The sequence below is a fragment of the Heterodontus francisci genome, chromosome 17 (genome assembly GCF_036365525.1).
Source record: "Heterodontus francisci isolate sHetFra1 chromosome 17, sHetFra1.hap1, whole genome shotgun sequence".
Taxonomy (NCBI): domain Eukaryota; kingdom Metazoa; phylum Chordata; class Chondrichthyes; order Heterodontiformes; family Heterodontidae; genus Heterodontus; species Heterodontus francisci.
The window spans coordinates 22,220,683-22,241,728 of NC_090387.1; the positions used below are offsets into that span (position 1 = coordinate 22,220,683).

At 44.2% G+C, this 21,046-nt stretch overlaps 1 protein-coding gene across 1 annotated transcript in view; it reads left to right on the top strand.

Annotated features, from left to right (window-relative positions):
• LOC137378755 (rifampicin phosphotransferase-like) overlaps positions 1-21,046 on the top strand; it is a 108,964-nt gene that overhangs the window by 16,906 nt on the left and 71,012 nt on the right. Inside the window, exons 6-11 of the mRNA XM_068049134.1 lie at positions 4,544-4,659; positions 4,985-5,040; positions 17,654-17,706; positions 18,363-18,490; positions 20,474-20,630; positions 20,720-20,906. Of these exons, the coding sequence (XP_067905235.1) occupies positions 4,544-4,659; positions 4,985-5,040; positions 17,654-17,706; positions 18,363-18,490; positions 20,474-20,630; positions 20,720-20,906 (697 nt within the window). The remainder of the gene's footprint in view (positions 1-4,543; positions 4,660-4,984; positions 5,041-17,653; positions 17,707-18,362; positions 18,491-20,473; positions 20,631-20,719; positions 20,907-21,046) is intronic.

Here is a 21,046-nt window from a genome sequence, read left to right on the forward strand (position 1 = left end):
TGCTGGAAAATAAAGGGAAAACCTGTAGGGTTAGTCAGGGCACACCCGTTCATTGAAGAAGTGGCCCTGATGGAAAGCATAGCAGAACAAGCTGTGGCTTTAACTGCAGTCAGAGTGAGACCAAGGAAGCTTACGGCTGCAAGTGCAGGAAAATTTAATAGGATTCCTGAAGGTTATCAGGGTTTTGTGTCTGAAGGGAAAGTAACCCCATACCCCTCCAGTGGGGCAAGCAAGCCCGTAGTAATTCTCAGTGACACAGGGGCCACTAGGTCCCTTTTACTGGAAAAAGGTTTGACCTTTTCCCCAGAGAGTGCAGTGAACGCCAGAATGTTGGTGAATGGTATTGGAGGGCAGTGTATGCCTGTACCTGTACACTGGGTGCACCTGGAGTGCGACCTTGTTTTGGGACTGGTGACCATAGGGATTGTTCCTAGTTTGCCTGTGGACGGGGTTGACCTGCCCCTAGGCAATGCTCTGGCAGGAGTGAAGATGGTAGCCCCCACCAGTAGTGAAAAGAAGACTGCAGGAGGTCAGAGAGACAGGGCAGTGGTGGGAGACGGACCCCTACAGTTTCCCTGAATGTGTAGTGGATCAGGCCATGATCAAACCAGCTCCCCCAGAGGAGACTGCATTGGCACTGCAGGCAGGAAAGTTAGAAGTTCCAGGGAATGAGTTAAATATATCTTTCCTAGCTGAGACTCAGCGAGCCGACCTAGTCTTGAGAGAGTTAGCACAGCCTGCCCAGTCTGAAAGTGAAGCGGAGGGAGTCCCTGATTTCTAATATTTAAAGAATGAGGTACTGATGAGGAAATGGAGTTCTCCTCACAGACCTGAGAGCAAGAAGTGGACGGTGGTTCACCAGTTAGTGGTGCCGCAGAGGTACTGGGGAGACATAGTAAGAAGGGCCTACCAGACTACATGCTGGTATACAAAAGACCAAAGCCGCATAAGACAGCAGTTTGACTGGTCAAAACTCTACAAAGATGTGATGGAGTACTGCAGGAGTTGCCACATGTGCCAGGTTGAGGGGAAACCAAACCTACAGTGAAACCTAAGTCCTGTACCAGTGTTAGGAGGACCCGCCGGCTAACGGCTGGTGAACTGTAAGGGGACAGGCAGGTACAAAGCTGGCAAAAAGTTAGAAAGGGAAGGGGAAAAAGTGACCAAGAAGGCAGGTTAAAGGAAGTCTGGGAGGAATCCCAGATGAAAACCCCTACTGTCTGGTCAGCCAAACCTGAAAAAATTGGAAAGGTAGACCCAACATCCTCCTATGTAAATGCAGAGACTAGAAGCATCCCACCAGAGTTGCTAACAGCATTTACAGGAACCTGCAGAGACAGAGGGGGCAAAGAAACTGTGAGGGTGATGCCTCACCTAGTTGAAGTGCCACAGGAGAGTGCAGTAGAGTCTGCACAAATACCTGCAGGCAGGACTGTCCCAAAGGGGAGATTAGCAAAGAATCCTCCCCCACAGTCAGAAAAAAAACACCCATCCCCTGAAGTCAATAGCCTTTGCATGACTCAGCAAAGCACTGAAAGAGTGTTCAGGATAGACCAACCCACTACTGACTCTCCTGAGGAAAAAAAAAATTCCAAATTAGCACTAATTAAATCTAATTCCACCCCCCCCCCCTCCACCCTTTGCGGACCTTAGCAGGATTAAAGACCCTAGGCAGTCAAAGAAATGGGCACTTTTAATAAGTTTTAGGACTTGTGAATGAATGAGAGAATTGCATGTTTTTTTCTGTATCTTATATTTTCTCTTGATCCTTTAAATGAAATGTGCTCTTCTCAAATCGCATTTCATTCCGCTAGGTGCAGAGGTTTGATGCTAGATCTCCACCTGCCAAGAATTAGGCATATTAATTTCGCCATATGGACATTAAATTTTAAACTGTTGCTGAAATGAAGAAAGGACTTGTTTAAAACATCATTAGGTCCTTTGCTGCAAAAACATTTTTGTATACCAACAGCCAATGCTTGGAAGGACAAAAAGGCTATTCCCTGCTCCAATTTAACCCACAATGGACTTTGAGCAGCAGGTATTGTGTGTATGAAGAGACATTCCATGGTCGGCTAAGACAAGAGAATCCACAACCAGATGTGGTCAGACCAGCTAGTCACATGACTAACCTGCTTGGCAACCTGGGTTTTTCTCAATTGTACAAAGAGTTTGAATGGAGAAAGACTGTTTGCTCCTGGAGTGAGAAGACATCTCCTGTCTGCTCCCATCTCTTTCTCACAAGCCTCAGGACCCACTGAAGGCACATGAACTTCAAAAGAGAAAAGTCTCCTACATCGAACAAGGTTTAAGAAGAATACTGGGCCCCAACAAAAAGCAAGACCTACCTACAATCAAGGACTTTACAGCGAGCTCGAAGAACAGTAACCAAAACCATCTTCAGATATTGCCTCAAACTTTTTCACTTTATTTCTTCTGCTCTTTTCTGTCTCTATCTGCATGTGTGTATCACGTGTACATGCTAGCGTGGGCGCGTCGCGTATCCGTAGGCGTTAACCGAATTAGATTTTAAGTTTAATAAAGTTCAATCTTTTTCTTTAAACCTAAGAAAACCTGTTTGACTAGTTTCATTGCCTTATAATTGGAGGTTAGTGAACAAGGATTCACTAAGGGGGAGCTAAAAAACAATGTGTTTAAAATTAAACCCTGTTACGGTAAGGCCAGTTGAAGCCTGAGAGGGAACCCTAGACACCTTTCTCACTGGTCATAACGTAACCATTATTTTTAACTCCTTAAATTTTTACAGTAATGTACTGTATCACATTATATTTTGCTACAGTGACTGTGTTCATGATGCATCATGCTTCTTGGCCAAAGCCATTGTCTTCACCCTTCCATATAAACTCCATACCCTTGTCCATCTCCCTCCCATCTCACTATCTCAGGCTGAACCAGACTTTTTCTAACCTTCTCTCCATCATACTTCCATTCCAGAGCATTTCCCACTTTCATATCTACCTCAGCACAACTGCCACTCAAGCCCTCATTCATGTCTTTGTCACTTCCAGATTTAATTACTCTAATGCTCTCCTGGATCAAACTCCCCATCACTCCATCACCCCCACAATCCCTCATCCTCCATAAACGTCAGCTCATCCAAAATGTTGCTGCTTTATGTTTTCAGTCTGGTTATTTCTGTATATTTAACATATTAACATGGGCAGGTCATGCACACCCATGACATCTGTCCTCACTGTCCTCTTCAAGCCTCAACTTTGGAGTATTCATCCTTGGCCAGGATTTTACAGGGCCTCAAGGAGCTGGTGAAGAGGCAGGGGGAGGGGCGAAACATCAGGTGGGAGGGCGGTGGATGGCATGCCTGTCCCTTTCTCACTGCCGCTGGCATTTTACCGGCAGCAGGGAGGGTGGCATATGGCCCTCCTGCCCAGGGGCCAATTGAGGCCCCTGTGGCCAATTAAGACCCAATTAAGGGCCTCTTCCTCCGCTGCTGGTATTTCATCAGTGACAGGGGAACCCCCAGCCAAGTGGTGAGACCATCAGGTAAACCCTGGCAGCCTCCTTGCAGACTAGGAGTGGGGGGTTCACCTGATTGGGCATACTGTGGCCCCCAGCGGCAAGGACTTTTCCCATGGAAACACCACTCCCCCCACCCTGCCCTCACCAACCAACCCCCATCCCTCACCGAGGCCTGCATGACTGGCCCTGCAACCCCAACCCAACTTTCTTGGGTTCCAGGGCAGCATCCATGCTGCTTCGCCCTGGCTGCAGTTCCAGCAGTGGCTACCATTCCCAGTGGCACTGCTGGGACTGACAAGCTGCTGGCGCTCCAATTGCCCGGCAACTCTTGGAGGCAGAATCTTGTCATTTAAAGGGACGGGTGCCCCAACGGCAGGCAGTTAATTGCCTGATGCACGTAAAATCCGGTTGGGGCCCGGCTTTCCTGCTGGTGGATGGGGGCCACCGCCGGCCTTTAAAATTCCAGCCCTTGTGTGTAAATCCCTTCATGGAATTGCCCCTCCAAGTTTTGAAACGTTCTCCAGTCCAACGAATTCCCCACAACTTGTTTTATTAACTTTGACTTTATGTGCATCCCTCCCCTCCCTATGCTCCACAATTGGCAGCTAGGCCTAGCTTCTACTCTCTGAAATTCTCTCCCGAAACTCCTCCACTTCTTCACTTCCTTCTGCTCCTTCACATCCATCTCCGTGGCTAAAGTCACCCCTCCTAATTTGTATTGCGGCTTGGCATCCATTTTTCTTATGTCTCTGTGAACCATCAAGAGATGTTTCTCCCCTTGCTCAATGATGAGGAAGATTCACAATTCCTGTTTATTTCTTTCCTCTCCATAGAGACTTCTACAGCCAAGCAGACATTTCTGAACCAGATTTCATGTTTGCGAGTCATATGCATCATCTCATATTTTCTATGATACAAGGACTTTTGTGGAAAGGACCAGGAAATGGGATTAGAAGGGTTGAAGAGCCAGCACCAAGACAGATGTGATGGGTCAAATGGTTGTGCTATAATTTATATCACTCTATGTAACTTACTGTGCTTTTAGGTGCTGTCAGCAACTGTCTCACTACGAACAGTGGGGCCAGTTTGTGGGTGAACTAGAAATTGAGGGACATGAGAGGAAGGAGCTTCTGCTGAGAGGATTGAGGAGCCATTCCTCTGGTAACAAAAAAAAAATGTTAACTTCTCTGAATGAATGCTTGAGGTTCAACATTTTAATAAATATAATTGATTGTTTAAAATCTGTTGAATTACATAAGATTCTTCTGCAAATTTATTGGAAAATCACGTCACGCAAGTGTTTTTTTCAGAAATGTAAAAAACCTACTCTGAATATATTTTCTTTTATCACACAAATATTGCTTTTGGATTATTTGGTCTCGAAGTTGGGACTAGATATTGTAATTACCTCATGTGGCCCTGAGAAAATGTTTTCTGTGTCAATATGTTTATACTCTAAATCAAAATTGTTTCTAATACCTCTTAGGTATTTGGAAGTGGGCTGATATCTATCGCTATGTTGCATTTATTGTGCACTTTGAGGTAAGGGATTATAATCTTTTTAATGGCTGGTTTTAGAGATAATTTAAAGTGCTGGTTCTCATCTCCCTGTTGAGTTTAGTTTCTGTTCTTGTGAAATGACTGTTCGTGTTTAATTCCCTCTTAATGTTATTTATGCTCTGCTTAACACATTCATATTAAACTCTTGTGTGGGTAATTTAAACAGCCAATTACTTATTTTAAGTAAGCAGGTTAACAACTATTTTAAAATAACTGTGCTCATTGTGTGGATTTCTCTGAAATTATTATTCCTGCTAGGAACTACAGACACATTCTGGTGTTACAGCTGCCCAATATCATTATTTTCACTTAAGCAGTGGAACTAATTGAAGTAGAAAATTAATTGAACATAGAAGTAGACTTCATACTGGTACTATGGGACATTAATGATATAAACTTAACTGTAATTATTAATAACAACAAAATGATAATGTAGCAGTAATAACCTTGGTGCCATTTAAAAATTAACTCTGCTCTCGTGTTGAAGAAATTAATACAGTTGCTTTGCTCACCTAATGAACAGGACTTCTAGGTTCCGCTGGGGCAGAAGGGAGGCAGGCAGGTGCCTGAAATAGTGCTGCAGGTTTGCCAATTTCCCATCGCCATTCCTGCTGCCTGCGAGTTTCATCAAGACGGGGGAAGGAGGGCCCTGAAAACCTGCTAGATTCTGCAATGAGGCCAATTAAAATTGTTAACAAGCTCATTGAGAGCACATTGACGGCCATTTTAGGATTTTGGTGGGGGGCACATAGGTTGCACACTGGGTCAAGGGCAGACCAAGCACAAGGAGACAGCAACACAGCAGAGAGCCAGTTATGGCTGCACCATCAACTTAGGTGGGGCTATAAGAGGGAGCAAGGCTGAGAGGGGCACTCAGCCATTGGCACACAGGAGCCATCAGATGTGCACAGGTTGTGGGGAGCGTATTCAGTATGCATTTGGGCAGTGCAGGGCGGTCATCACCCTCCTGGAATCATGGGGACACAAGAGTAGGGGATAAGGCTTCCAGACATAATAGGGAGTCCAGCTGAGCACAAGGAAGGCAATGGCTGGCAATGGGAGCACAACCCTCAGCAGGAGAGACAGAGTCTCGGGCATGAGGAGGGCAGCAGAGAGGCATGGGGGTACATAACCTCAGCATAGGTTCTATGGCTGAAGACGGAGCTACCTGGACATGTCAGAAGCCCAGTGCTGCAGGAGACTGCGCCTAGCCAAGCAGATGGTCAATGAGATTTGTGTCCTCATCACTGAAGACTTCAAACCTCATTGCACTGCTCACCATGTCTTGCCAGATGCCGTCAGTCACTGTGGCCTTGAACCTCTTCGCCTCTGACTTCTTCCAAGGATTGGTCGTGGACCTTGGTGGCGTTGCGCAAATGGATGTACACGAAAGCATCTTGCAGGTTACTAATACCTATTTGCAAGAGCTGGGCAGTACATTCACTTCCAAGCAGATGGGGTCTCGCAGGGACAAACAGCAGTGGGTTTTGCCTCCAATGCTGGATTCCCCCAGGTGCAGGGCATCATTGATCACACCCATGTGGCCATCAAGGCATTGAGTGACCCCCTCAACTTACAGCTGGTGTAGGACCACAAGAGTTTTCTGCATATGTGTGCTCACTTTCCTGGCAGCTGCCATGACTCATAGAAAAAGGTTTAAGGCATAGAAAGAGGCCACTTGGCTTACAGCACTTGAGGCATATCCAGACGCCTTTTGAATGAGTTAAGGGTTTCTGCCTCAACTACCCTTTCAGGCAGTGAGTTCCAGACCCCCATCACCCTCTGGGTGAAAATGTTTTTCCTCATCTCCCCTCTAATTTTTTTACCTTTAAATCTATGCTTCCTTGTCACTGATCTCTCTGCTAAGGTGAATATGTCCTTCACCTCCACTCTATCCAGGCCCTCAATATTTTGTACATTTCAATCAGATCTCCCCTCAGGCTTCTCTGTTCCAAGGAGAACAACCCCAGCCTATCCAATCTTTCCTCATAGCTGCATTTTTCCAGTCCTGGCAACATCCTCATAAATCTCCTCTGTACCCTCTTCAGTGCAATTACATCCTTTCTGTAGGTGACCAGAACTGCACACAGTACTCAAGTTGTGGCCTAACCATTGAGTTATACAGTTCCAGCATAACCTCCCTGCTCTTATACTCTATACCTCGGCTAATAAAGGAAAGGATTCCATATGCCTTCCTAACCACCTTATTGACCTTCCTGCTACCTTCAGGGATCTGTGGACATTCACTCCAAGGTCCCTTACTTCCTCTATACTTCTCAGTATTTTCCCATTAATCGTGTATTCCTTTTCCTTGTTTGACCTCCCCAAATGCATCACCTCACATTTCTCCAAGTTGAATTCCATTTGCCACTTTTCTGCCCACTTGACCAGACCATCAACATTTTGCTGCAGCCTACAGCTATCCTCCTCGCTATCTACCACATGGCCAATCTTTGTGCCGTCTGCAAACTTCTTGATCATTCCCCTACATTTACGTCCAAATCATTAATATACACCAAAAAAATCAGGGGGCCCAGTACTGAGCCCTGTGGAACACCACTGGAAACAGCCCACCAGTCACTAAAACAGCCGTCAACAATTACCAAAAACCAAAAGTTTCCTGCTACTGAGCCAATTTTGTATCCATCTTGCTGCATTTCCCTGAATCTCATGAGATTTTTTTTTTAACCAGTCTGTCATGTGGGACCTTGTCAAAAGCCTTGCTAAAATCCATGTAGCCCATATCAACTGCACTACCCTCATCTATCTTTCTTGTTACTTCTTCAAAAAATTCGATCAACTTGGTCAAACTAGATCTTCCCTTAACAAATCCATGCTGACTATCCTTGATTAACCTGTGCCTTTCTAAGTGATAGTTTTTCCTGTCTCTCAGAATGATTCCAATAATTTGCCCACTACTGAGGTTAGACTGACTGGCCTGTAATTATTCAGTCTATCCTTAGTTCCCTTTTTAAACAGAGGTACAACATTAGCAATTCTCCAATCATCCGGCACCACACCTGCATCCAGTGAGGATTGGAAAATGATGTTCAGAACCTCTACTATTTCCTCTCTTGCTTCTTTGAACAGCCGAGGATACATTTCATCTGGCCCTGGTGATTTATCAACTTTCAAGGATGCTAATCCCATTAATATTTCCTCTCTCTCTCTATGTTTATCACATCCAATACTTCATACTTTTCCGCCTTAACTACAATATCTGCATCGTCCCCCTCTTTTGTGAAGACAGATGCAAAGTATTCATTAAGAATCATACCAATACCTTCCGCTCCTACACATAGGTTACCTTTTTGGACTTTTATGGGTCTTACTCTCTCCTTAGTGATCCTCTTACTCTTACTGTATTGATAAAACATCTTTGGGTTCACCTTGATTTTGCTTGCCAATAGTCTTTCATGCCCTCTCTTTGCTTTCCCAATATCCTTTCTGATTTCACCCACCCCCCCACCCCCCCACCACCACTTTCTATACTCCTATACTCTAGGTGCCTGACATAAGCTTTCCTTTTCTGCCTTATCTTACCCTAAAGGCTCCTTGACATTCATGGGGCTCTAGATATGGCCGCCTCACCCTTTTTCTTTGTGGGAGCATGTTTACCCTGAACCCCTTGAGTCTCCCCTTTGAATGCCTCCCACTATTCTGACAATGATTTACCATCAAGTAGCTGTTTCCAGTCCACTTTCGCTAAATCACTCCTCAGTTTAGTATAATTGTCCCTGCCCCAATTGAGAACTCTAACTCCTGTTCTATCACTGTCCTTTTCCAAAATTATGTTAAAACTGACTGAACTATGATCACCACCACCAAAATGCTCTCCCACTGCCATTCCTTCCACCTGCCCATCTTCATTTCCTGAAACTAAGTCTAAAACTGCTCCCTCTCTTGTTGGACTTGCTACATACTGGGCAAAAAGTTTCCCCTGAATGCACCTCAAGAATTTTGCTCCCTCAATTCCTTTATTGCTAAAACTATCCCAGTTAATATTGGGGTAATTAAAATCCCCTACTATTACTGCCCTATTGTTCTTGCACTTCTGAGAGATTTGCCTACATATCTGTTCTTCTATCTCCCTCGAACTGTTTGGCGGTCTCTAGTTCACTCCCAGCAGTGTGATTGCCCCTTTTTTGTTCCTTAGCTCAATCCATATGGCCTCATTTGATGAACGTTCCAACATATCATCCCTCCTCACAGCTGTAATAGTTTCCTTGACTAAAATTGCCACTCCCCTTCCTTTCTTATCACCCTCCCTAGCACGTCTGAAAACCCCGTAACCAGAAACGCTGAGCTGCCATTCCTGTCCCTCCTTACGCCATGTTTCTGTAATAACTATGATATCATACCTCCACGTGTCTATCTGTGCCCTCAGCTCATCTGCTTTATTTGCTATACTCCTTGCATTGAAATCAATACCCTTGAGCACAGACAAACTCTTTTTAAAATTTTCTACCCCTCATTTCCTCTGTCTTCCAGACTCATTCATTAATTTTCTGCCTTCCATTTTAATTTCTGATTTTATCCCAGCTGAGTCTACCCTCAGGTCCCCTGCCCCCTGCCAAACTCGTTTAAACCCTCCCCAACGGCACTAGCAAAACGTCCTGCAAGGAACTCAGTCCCGGCTCTGTTCAGATTCAACCCGTCCGGCCTGTACAGGCCCCATCTCCCCCAGAGCCAGTCCCAATGTCCCAGGAATCTCAAGCCCTCCCTCCTGCACCATCTGTCCAGCCATGCATTCATCTGTCTTATCCTTCTGTTTCTATACTCACTTACGCGTGGCACTGGGAGTAATCCAGAGATTACTACTTTTGAGGTCTGCTTGATAATTTATTACCTAGCTCCCTAAATTCTGACTGCAAGACCACATCCCTCTTTCCACCTATGTCATTGGTTCCGATGTGGACCACGACTGCTGGCTGTTCACCTTCCCCCTTCAGAATGCTCTGCAGCCGCTCAGTGACATCCTTGACCCTGGCACCAGGGAAGCAACACACAATCCTGGATTCATGTCTGAGGCCACAGAAACACCTGTCTGTTCCCCTGACTATTGAATCACCTATCACTATAGCTCTTCCAGTATTCCCTGTACCCCACTGTGCAGCTGAACCACCCATGCTGCCATGGACTTGGCTCTGGCTGCACTCTCCAGGTGAAGCATCACTTTCCTCAGTATTCAGAACTGAATACCTATTGGAGAGTGAGATGCACTCAGGGGTCTCCTTCACAACCTGCCTGATTCTTTTTAACTGTTTGGTGGTCACCCATTCCCTCTCTCCCTGCATACTCTTAAGTTGTGGGGTGACCACATCTATAAACATGCTATCCACGTAGCTCTTAACCTCATGAATGCACTGCAGTGTCGCCAGCTGCCGCTCAAGTTCCAAAATCCAGAGCTCAAGCTGCTTCAATTGATGACACTTCCTACACAAATGGTTTTCCAGGATAGGTGAAGCATCCTGGATCTCCCACATAGCACATGAGTTGCACTCTCGAGGTTGAAGCAATCCTGCCAATCCTTTATTTATTAGTTGACCCTTTGCTACTGCTAAAAAAAACCTTACCAATACTACAACAGCTTAGAATTATTAATGAAACTTTACTAGTATTGATAAATCCTTCATCCTCCAGCAGTCCAGGCTACTGCAGCTCTTCAATTCATCCCCCAAGCTCTGTAGATGGATTCTAGGGGATAAGGGTTATCCCTTTAAGAAATAACTACTCGCCCCTTTACAAGACCCAAGACAGTGCCACAGAGGCGCTGCAAGCAAAGCCATCTGCTCACAAGCACCACCATTGAGCAAGCCAGCAGTCTTCTGTAGAATGCGGATCTGGTGCCTGGACCGGTCAGGTGGTGCCCTGCAGTTAACTCCTGCAACGCCCCCATACATTGTGATCGTCTGCTGCACTCTCCATAACATGGCTCTGCAGAGAGGTTTGAACCTTGAAGGGGTTGAGGCCCTGGAACCGTACAGTTCATTGCAGGAAGAGGAGGAGCAAGACATGGAGGAGGAAGAGGAAGCTGTAGAACACAGTTGTACCCTGGCTACATAGGGATGTGGCTGGGGCCAGCGCAGGCCTCAAGGATCTCATCGGGATGTTGCCAACGTCAGGGATCATCTGAGCACATTTCAGCTGTGTCCTTCAACACAGGAGGATGGCATGGTCCGGGACTCACTTTTTCCTGCCTGTAAGAACACTTCCATTGAAGATGCAGCCTGAAATAGATCAACTCTTACCGCTAAAGATCCACATCTGTCCCCCTTCAAGGCCCCTTGTATCCCTCTCCACCTCTTCCCTCTTTTCCAATGACGCCATTAAAGAATGGAAGGTGTTACGACCGCGGCGGGAGCAACGCACTGTCAATTCAGTCCCGTCACTCCACAGGTCGCAGCATATTATTAAGCTTTCATACCCAATCGGAAAACAGCCAAATTGAACACTCTAGTACCCCTAGAATGAAGCAGACCAAACCAGGTATCTCTAGACAACAACAAATTAACTAGTCGTTTAGTAGTACAGAACTTGAGTATTGCTGAAAGTAGAGACATGTTGTCGAAGCTTTTCATCTTGCATTCATCAGGACAATCGCAAGAATCACCAATGTAAGGGAAAACAACAACTTATACTGCATGAGAAGAGATTGCTGATTGGTTGGCAAGTGAACTCTGATTGATAGAGGTGTTGTCATGGCGAATGCACCAGTTTATGGTGACTGACAGTTCACTGCCAAGTTTTGTTAAAATTTAAACCATGCAACTTGACTCTGATTGGTCAAGGCATTGCCCTGAGGAATGAACCAGCGAATGGCTGTCACTTATTTTGTTCAGCTGAAACAGGCACAATGTTTGTACATATTTTTAAGATTGTCAGTAGGGCTCGCAGTGTGGTGCACTTGGGCATACTGGAAGCTACATATATTAATACACAGGCCCTGTTCTTTGCAGACAGAAAGAATATGTGCAAACATTGCTCCTGTTTTAGCTGAATAAAATAAGTGACAGACATTTGCTGGTTCATTCCTCAGGGCAATGCCTTGACCATCAGAGTCAAGCTGCCTGGTTTAAATTTTAAACACAGCTTGAAAGTTAACTGTCATTCATGTAAACTGGTGCATTCTCCATGGCAACGCCTCTACCAATCAGAGTTCACTTGCCAACCAATTAGCACTCTCTTTTCATGCAGTATAAGTCATTGTTTTCCCTTACATTGGTTATTCTTGCAATTGTCCTGATGAGTGCAAGACGAAAAGCTTCGACAACATGTCTCTATTTTCAGCAATAAACAAATTAACTATTTATTAAAAAACTAAATCTTAAACACTACTAAGATAAATATATGTCTAAAGACCTTATAATTTCTTATTTTAACTTAAGTCCTGCATTCACACATACACTCAAAAAACTAACAGATAACTGGTTTTAAAAATAAAGTTTTTAAAATTAGCTGTCTCTTAAAAACAAAAAAAAAGGAAGTCTTTGTGGATTACGTTCTTGGTGGATGATGTCTTCTAATGTGGAAATAATCAAAGTTTACATCCTGATTTGATGAAAATAATCCTTCAGAAGATAGGCATTCAACTCTTCGGCTGCAGCAAGCATTAGACAGTCCTTTAAATGATGAGCATAGCAACACAAACAGACTCTTGACAAGGAAGGCTTTTTCTTATTTACTCAGGGAATTAACTTGGCTTGTAGCTCATTGTAGAATTATTCTGCTGAGAATAAAACAGCTCCTTTTTTCTTCGGTACACCTCACCGGAAAGTCTCTCCAAACCATCTGGTTTCAGCCGATTTCTCCAAGTTCCACACACAGCCAGGTGGAAACATTGCATTATGTGACCTCTCTCTCCTGATGTTGCCCAGGGTATCAAAAAATGAGGCTGGTACACTGTGTCTCCAGAAATTCCAGAACTTTCTCCCTTAAAGGTGCACTGTTTTTAACAAAGTCTTAAAGGCACACACACTGTTTTAATCTGAGGAGAAAAAATAATTACAGGTCCATGACAAAGCACACATGTCTGGTGTCATGTGTCAGTATTTACATTGTGTTGAATAAGAGTAAAAGTGCAGATTTACAGGTGAAGCAAACTCCAGTGACCCACTCAATGCTCTACCCAACGTGTTGGCCTTTACTCTTGGCCATTTCTACACAATGATCATCTTGTGAGCTCGGATGAGGTAGAGGCAGCCTGCTCGCTTCTCTTTGCTTACGGCTGAGAAGTACATGGCAGTCGACCTTGCTGTGGAAGTGCTAGTGGGCACCTCCAGAGGCTGCTACACAGGTGTTAATGCAGGGGCCGGCTCCATCATTGGGCCCTGCTGCATAGATAGTCCCTCAGTCAGAGTGGCCAAGGAGGCCAATGATGATGATGGTGTCTCATGAGGGCGGTACCTTCATCCTCCTCGGTGACTGCCTCAGCCCTTGGATAATGCCCTGGATGGCTGGAGTGGACACAGCTGGGGCGCAACTGGCATCAACTGGCCTCTACTCCAAACATTTCTGCACCACCAACACCACTAAACAGTCAATGCACCTCCACAACAAGGACGACCGCCACGTCTGTCTCAGCTGTAAATAAAGAGAAGTGAGCAGGCTGCCTCCACCTCATCCGAGGCCATAAGGATGCATTCTGTATGTGTCCACTCTGAGTGCCACCACATATGGCTCTCCATGAGGTTAGTGACTCTCTCAATGGAGGAGTTCATGTGTTCAAAGCTCTTAGCCATGGTGGCGCACATGAGCTCAATGGATTCCTCCATTCTCTGTCCATGACCGTGCACTGCCTCAGGAAACTATGACATGTGGGAACACATCTGTTGCTACGGGTCTAGGTAGCGCCTCCTTTCCTATGACTCCAGAGGCCCTGCATCTGTGTCCAGATGAGCAGAGCTGTGGCTGTGCTCCATCCTCCGATTGACATAGGAAACTGCATGTATCAGTGCTGACAAATACTCAACAAGGGCTGAGCCTTGCTGAAGCATCAATAGTTGGCCTGGGCACACCTTTCCCCCATGCTCTGGAGTGGCATGCATCTTCAGGCTCCTCAGCTATAGTGTCTGCTGGAGCTTGAATACTCAGAGCCTGATATGAGGGCCTGGTATTGCACTCACCTTGCCAGAGTGAATAAAGTCATTGAACTTTTTCCGGCACTGGATCCATTTCCTCCAAACCACACTTCATCTACTAATGTTTTCAGCAACCTCAATCCATGCTTGCTTGGTTTGGGAGGGTAGACTTCTCCTGCTACCCTCTAGAAAGAGGATCTCCCACCTCTCCCTCACTGCCTTAAGGAGGGCCTCCAGGTCAGTGTTAGCGAAGCAAGGGGCAGCCCTGCCCCAGGTGTCAGCCTCTGCCTTTCCTCTCCCATCACTGCTGCATCCATTCCTTCAGTCAAACGGCAGCCACAGTAATGGCTGCTGTGGTGTCTTTAAATCGGGGCCTGCACTTGCACAGACCCACTTCCATTCCCACCCCCACTTCTGCTAATTGGCCACCCTCAACCTGCCCTTCAGCCAATTAGCAGCCTGCCTCCGTGAAAATCATGGGCGGTGACTGCTTCCCATCCGGAGCAGGGTCGGGACCTGGAAATGCTCCCGACATCGGTCTCCTAACCCCGGAAGGAAAATCAGGCCCAATGTAGACTTAGGTGACAGACAAGGAAAATATAAAGAGTTTCAACATCTCTATTGAGATCTCATACCGTTTCGCTAAAATCTTAAGGTAGTATGTGTCAGAATTTATGGGTTCTCTGCTCTGCTGCTTTTCATTTGTTTCCAATGACTGCTGATTCCTCTCTTCCTTGAGAACCCCTCTATCACACTTCACTAATTGGTTTGGACTGGCACCTCAAGGTGCTACTGCTGCAGCTAATCTTGTGTGCTTCTCACCTCTCTACAGCTGTTCCTCAGACCAGCTCACTCACCTTCACTAACCCCGTGGATTTACCTTTCATCCTGTCTGGCTCCTTACTTCTCCGCTGATACACTAAATCTGCTGGTGTGCACTGTTAATACCTGAGGCTACTACAGGTCTCCACTGGACCCCTGTATTAAGCTCTGCTGGCTCATGGGAGACTCTCCACTCCACCTTGGCTCTCTGTTTCCACTGGACACCCTTCAACCACTGATGCTCTTTGTCTTATACAGCTGCTAAACTCATTCTCTCTCCACAACTATCTCATTGTCCCTTTCAGGACCCTTTCCCCTGTCTCCTCCCCATCTTGACATCCACTCATACAACCTTTCATGTGTCTCCTCTCAGGTAATTTGCACGCTAAATCCCTACCTAAACCCATCCCTATTCCTCTGCCTTTGTATTCTCCTGCCACCAGCTGAGGCTTGAATCCCTCCTTGGGCCTCTCAGAATTTTTCAAAGAGACCATCTGGACATTTGTTGCTGCCTCCTTACATGTAGCAACCCCAACTATCCCATCCTCTCTTGCTGTCCTTTCAATCCAGCTAGTCCCGCTTGGAGCTAATGTTATGACCGAGTTGGGAGGACTGTTTATTTTAGTTCTACTTCTCCACGGGTCACAATATATATTTTAATTTTTTCTCACTTACCGATACGGTCAATCATAGACTCTTTCTATCCCAGAATAAAACACACCAACCAGGTTTCTTTAATAAACAACAAAATTATCAGTTTATTATAAAACAAAGTGGGTGGCACAGTGGTGCAGTGGCTAGCACCGCAGCCTCACAGCTCCAGCGACCCAGGTTCTGTTCTGGGTACTGCTTATGCAGAGTTTGCAAGTTCTCCCTGTGACTGTGTGGGTTTCCGCCAGGTGCTCCGGTTTCCTCCCACAGCCAAAGACTTGCAGGTTGATAGGCAAATTGGCCATTATAAATTGCCCCTAGTGCAGGTAGGTGGTGGGGATATGGTAGGGAATGTCGGATTAGTATAAATGGTGGTTGTTGGTCGGCACTGACTCAGTGGGCCAAAGGGCCTGTTTCAGTGCTGTATCACTCTATGACTATGACTCTAAGTCTTAACCAGTAATGAAGTAAAGCATAAGCACACAGATTGAAATATTAAAGTTTCCTTTTTACCTTAATCCCCTCACACCCACACATGCAAATACACCGGTTAACTGGAAAAATAAAGGGATTTTTGTTTTTAGAGCTCTACTACAGATGAAAAAACACTTGGGCTGAATACTTGCTCATTCTTGAAGAAACAGCAGACGAGATATGTTGCGTTCCAAAACTGACATACAGTCTGGCATCCGAGTACACAGAGACGGGTCACTGGGATCTTTTAGGACAGTTCCTTTAAGGCAGCATTGACAATTAATCTCGCAGGCTTTTCTTCAAAGACAGGAGTCGAGACAGGACACAGTGAACTTCTTAGGGTCTTTTTGAGAGGTGATGGAAAGCTGAGCTGGGTTGTGGTCTTCTCCCCTTCCTCTGGAATTCTCTTCTCTCCTTGGAGGTTCTCTCACTTTTTCTACAGTTCAACCCCAACGCGAAACAATTCAAACATGAAACTGACAAGCAGAGGTCAACCTTTTGATCTCTATCAATCTTGACTTGTCACTTCTTTTTAAACAACTTCTTCAGGTGCCCAAAGTTCTCTGTTGTTTATTGAGCTGAAAGTCAGGTGGTTTCCCAGAAAGGCTTGCTTTCCTCACAAGACCTCTCAGTGCCCCTTTTAAAAAACATTTCCAGGGACTGTTTTTTCAAAGTCAAATGGTCTTTACATGACCCCTTTTGAAAACCCCAAAGTTTGACATTTCTTCAATCTTTCAAAAATGAATCCTCAGAAAAATATATTTATCAAAACACTTTCGTCTCATGAACCTCCTTCAAGTTCAACTCATCCCATCTACCACCGATGCTTTGGACTCTGCCAATGGATCAACAATCATTATTCCTCACTGCATTTTTCTCCAATATGTTAATTTACTCCCAAATTTTTGAAATTAAGCTGTGTGAAGATTACCTTGCTTACTAATTTTACATGCAATCCATTAGTTTTGATGAAGTTGTTTATCTGCTTAAAATAAATAGTTGAAATAAATAAATCAAAATAAATAAAATAAAATAAAACAAATAATTCTTATGCTTAATATTGGGCAAAGGAGTTGCATTAGAGTCCAGTAAGCAACCATGCACTAATTTACAGACAATATAGTTTCAAGGCCCAAGCACTTCCAAAAAGGAGTGATGTTTTTGAAGCATATATACAATTTTACCTTTACTGCAACAGTACTTAATTCCTGAACTGAATTCTGATCAAAGGTCACAGACCTGAAACATGAACTCTGTTTCTCTCTCCACAGATGCTGCCAGACCTGCTGAGTATTTCCAGCACTTTCTGTTTTTATTTCAGATTTCCAGAATCTGCAGTATAGTACTTAATTCTAGTTGTTTAATATTAATTTCAAAACTGTGGGTATCTCAGTTTCCCTTTTCTCCAACATTTTTATAAAACCCAATCCTGATGTCACTTAACTACTGCTTTTTGATTTATCTGGTCTTCTTTCCTACTCTTTATAACCTTCATAGTGTCCTGCACTGCAGTCTATGGACACATAGGAATCTGAACAGTAAAAGAACAACCCTTTTTCTCTCTGCAGAATGGAACATCAGTAAATTTGCTGTGCGTTTCCTTCCAAACGTCCATCACACAGTAAGTATTGCACATGGTCTACAATGCATCTTATATTGCTCTTCAAGGATCTGCCTTGGCCTTGATGTTGGGAGCAGCCAATGAGTTTATAATGTTGTTCTTGCTCTCTTATTGCTGTTACATCTGTAGACACTGATATTTACGAAAATGGGCCAGTTCAAATTGATTCCCTATTTCTACTCTTTAGATTGACACATTTTTAATCAGATTCTGAAGATTTCTTTCAGAGTTTTCATCTTTTCACATTCTGTGGCGCAAGATACACATTAGGGAGCAGTCAGCTCTCGGAAATAGGAAGCTATATTCTATAAATGTCAGAGTGGTCCAATTTGAACTTAATTATATTTACCAAGTTCACTCTTTTCTTCACTCATATCGACTTCTCTTTTAGGGTCAGAACCTGAGTCGGAGGCACTGGTTTATTGTTTCAAAAAACCAAATTTCGATTAACGTTCCTTTTCCTAGTCTCAGTATACATTGCATTGATCAATGTGTTCACACAATCATGAAATCCTTCTGTCTGTTTTTTTAACAATGCAGATATCTATGTAAACAATGTACCTTTATATGTGCCTATATAGTACCTTTAATGCAGAAAAATATCAAAAGTGGCTTGAATCTGTTCAATTCATAAATATCTAACAATGTTCTTCCAGAATGAATGTAGGCTATGTGATGTCTCCAGATGGGAACAAGGCTGGGATTGACTGGTCCGATGCCTGTTTAGCGGACATTGCTGATGACAGGGTCATTGCTGACCTGTACAGAGTCAGTTTTACAGCAGGTGAGATGTAAGACTGAATTTATTTGTGCTTTTAAATAATGGAAGAGCATTATTGAAAATTCAGAATTCATCGTCTTGAGAGAAATGCTGATGTTTCTGTCCTATCATTTTAGGTTCTTTACTAAATCACTCTATCTTTAGTTTTCTGTATTTCTACAGTGTGAGTACAAATCTATTGTTAAGTTCATCAATGAGTGGACTTTAACGAGCTGAACGACTTTCTCTTATTCTGGAATGTTTTAGTTTCCAATGCTAAAGAAGTTGTTCTTTTCCTTTACCCCTTCTGTAATATTCTCAGCATTTTGAGTTCCTTCAGCATCTAGGAACTGTTATGACCAGGTGAGCAATGTCTAGGAGTCTCTTGCTGTCTTCACCTGGTCTTATTGTAACAGGGTTTAATTTTAAACGCACTGTGTTTTGAGCTCTCCCTTCGTGATTCCTTGTTCACAGTTTCCAATTATCAGGCAAATAAATGAGCACAAACAGGCTTTCTTTGGTTTAAAGCAGAAAGATGAAATTTATTAAACCTTAAACTTAAACTCTAATATGGTTCACGCCTACGGATATACGACGCATTCACTCTAGCATGCACACGCAATATAAACATGCAAAATAGGGAGAGAAAAGAGCAGAAGAAAAGATAAGTTGAACAGTTTGAGGCAATATCTTGTTACTGTTTCTCGAGCTCGTTGTAGTCCATGATTGAAGATATGGTCTTGCGATTCATTGGGGCCCATTATTTTCTTAAAACTTTGATCACGTGTCAAACCCTTCTCTGTTTGAGTTTCACGGTTTTCACAAGATTCAGTTCTGTGGGAAGAGATGAAGACAGTCAGGCAGGCAGGAGAGGAAATGTTCTCAGTCCCAGGAGAATGTCTTTACTCCATGATCACACGGCTTTGTCTCTCTGGCAATTCCTTTGTTTGGAAGTTCAAAAACTCTCCAACAGCCAGTTAGTCATGTGACTGAAACTGGTCTGACCACTTCTGTGTATTGGAGGAACAGGGATTGGCTCCCTTTGTTTCCACATTGGCTGGTACTATGCAAATGTCCTTCCAGTCAGAGATTGCAATTTTTATAGCTTTAATGTTCATGTGACGAAATAATGTGTGCCTGAGTCTTGGCAAGTGGGGTTTGCCTGACAGAACCATTAACCCATATTTAGGGATAGAACAGGGCAAAACTAACATCCTCATTAGAAGATTATTTAAAATCGCCATTTTCTAGGATAATTATTAGGGGTAATTTTGTGGTTAAGGGTGAGGGGCGGGCTTTCACCTTTCCTCCTCTTGGCTGGGCATTACTTACTCTTAATGAACAGAAGTTACAGTTTCTGTTTAAAAAAAATTAATAGCCTAAAAGCACCTTCATGTTATGAAACTTTAACAACTAAAAAGAATGGTTCATTTGATGGTCTAGTGGGTAAAGGTGCTGCCTAAGCATGTACATGTGCCTATGCATGTTGGGTCCCAATGATGTTATCGGCAGCCGACTGCTATTTTTAGTAGGTAGCCTGAGCAAGAAGTGAAAGTGATTTTCCCACCAGTCCCACCACAGCACCGGAGTGGGTCTGGGCCAGAACAGGCCCAAAAACATAATTTTAATTGTTTTAACTTCAGTTATGATGCCAGGATTAGTGAGGGTGCTTAAGGAAAGCATAGACCTCTCCTGCGGAAACTCCCCACCTGTCCCCACCAGTCACAGGACCCCCACAGCGATGGCCCAGCAGCCAATCCTGCTCCCTACCTGCTTTTGAGCCTGTCCCCAGGCCACACAATGCTGAATGTCAACTTTCCACTTGGAATGGGTGGGAGGTTTGCTGTCTGGATTTAAATGAGGCATAAGAGCTAAAAATCAGGGCTAGGCTGTCTGATTATAAGGTGAAAAAGTTACAATATTATATACTTTCAACTTGAAAGTGCAATGCATTTGTCAGACTTGAGCATTCATGCAGAAAAACAGTACATTTTGTTCTTGTTATAGGTGGAACATATTTTAATGTGACAGTAAAACCTGACAAGAGTGCTTGTCCTGTGCTGTACAGTGGATTGGGCTGGGAAGGCAGAACCTATGGCTGTGTGGCCAACTATCGTTTGAACTTAACTACTCGAGGTTGGGGTTTAATTCAACTATATTACAGGTAAATTATTTCTGTAAGCAAAAGCTGTGAATATTTTTCTTGCAAACATAATAAACCACTTTTGAATGTTTAATGTTCTCCTTTGTTAGAAATGAAAGTGGCCGACAGGCCCCAGACTTCACACCGGCTAGAAAGTTCCAGGAACCTGTGGTGCCAGCCTGCTCCAAGTTGGTGTTGGCACTCACGGATGAGGCGTGCCAGTGTTCTGCAATGGTGGGTAGTAAAGGAGCTGAACTGGCACAGTTAACGGAAATGCAGAAACGCCTCGGGAATCAGGTAAAACTCTCTGCATCATCTTATGATGAAAATCTCTTAAGAGGGATTCACATTAGCCAGAAATCACTTAAATATAACAGTTCACAACATGGTACCCACTTTCCTCCAATAGCTCAGTGAGTAACATGCATATCCTGAAT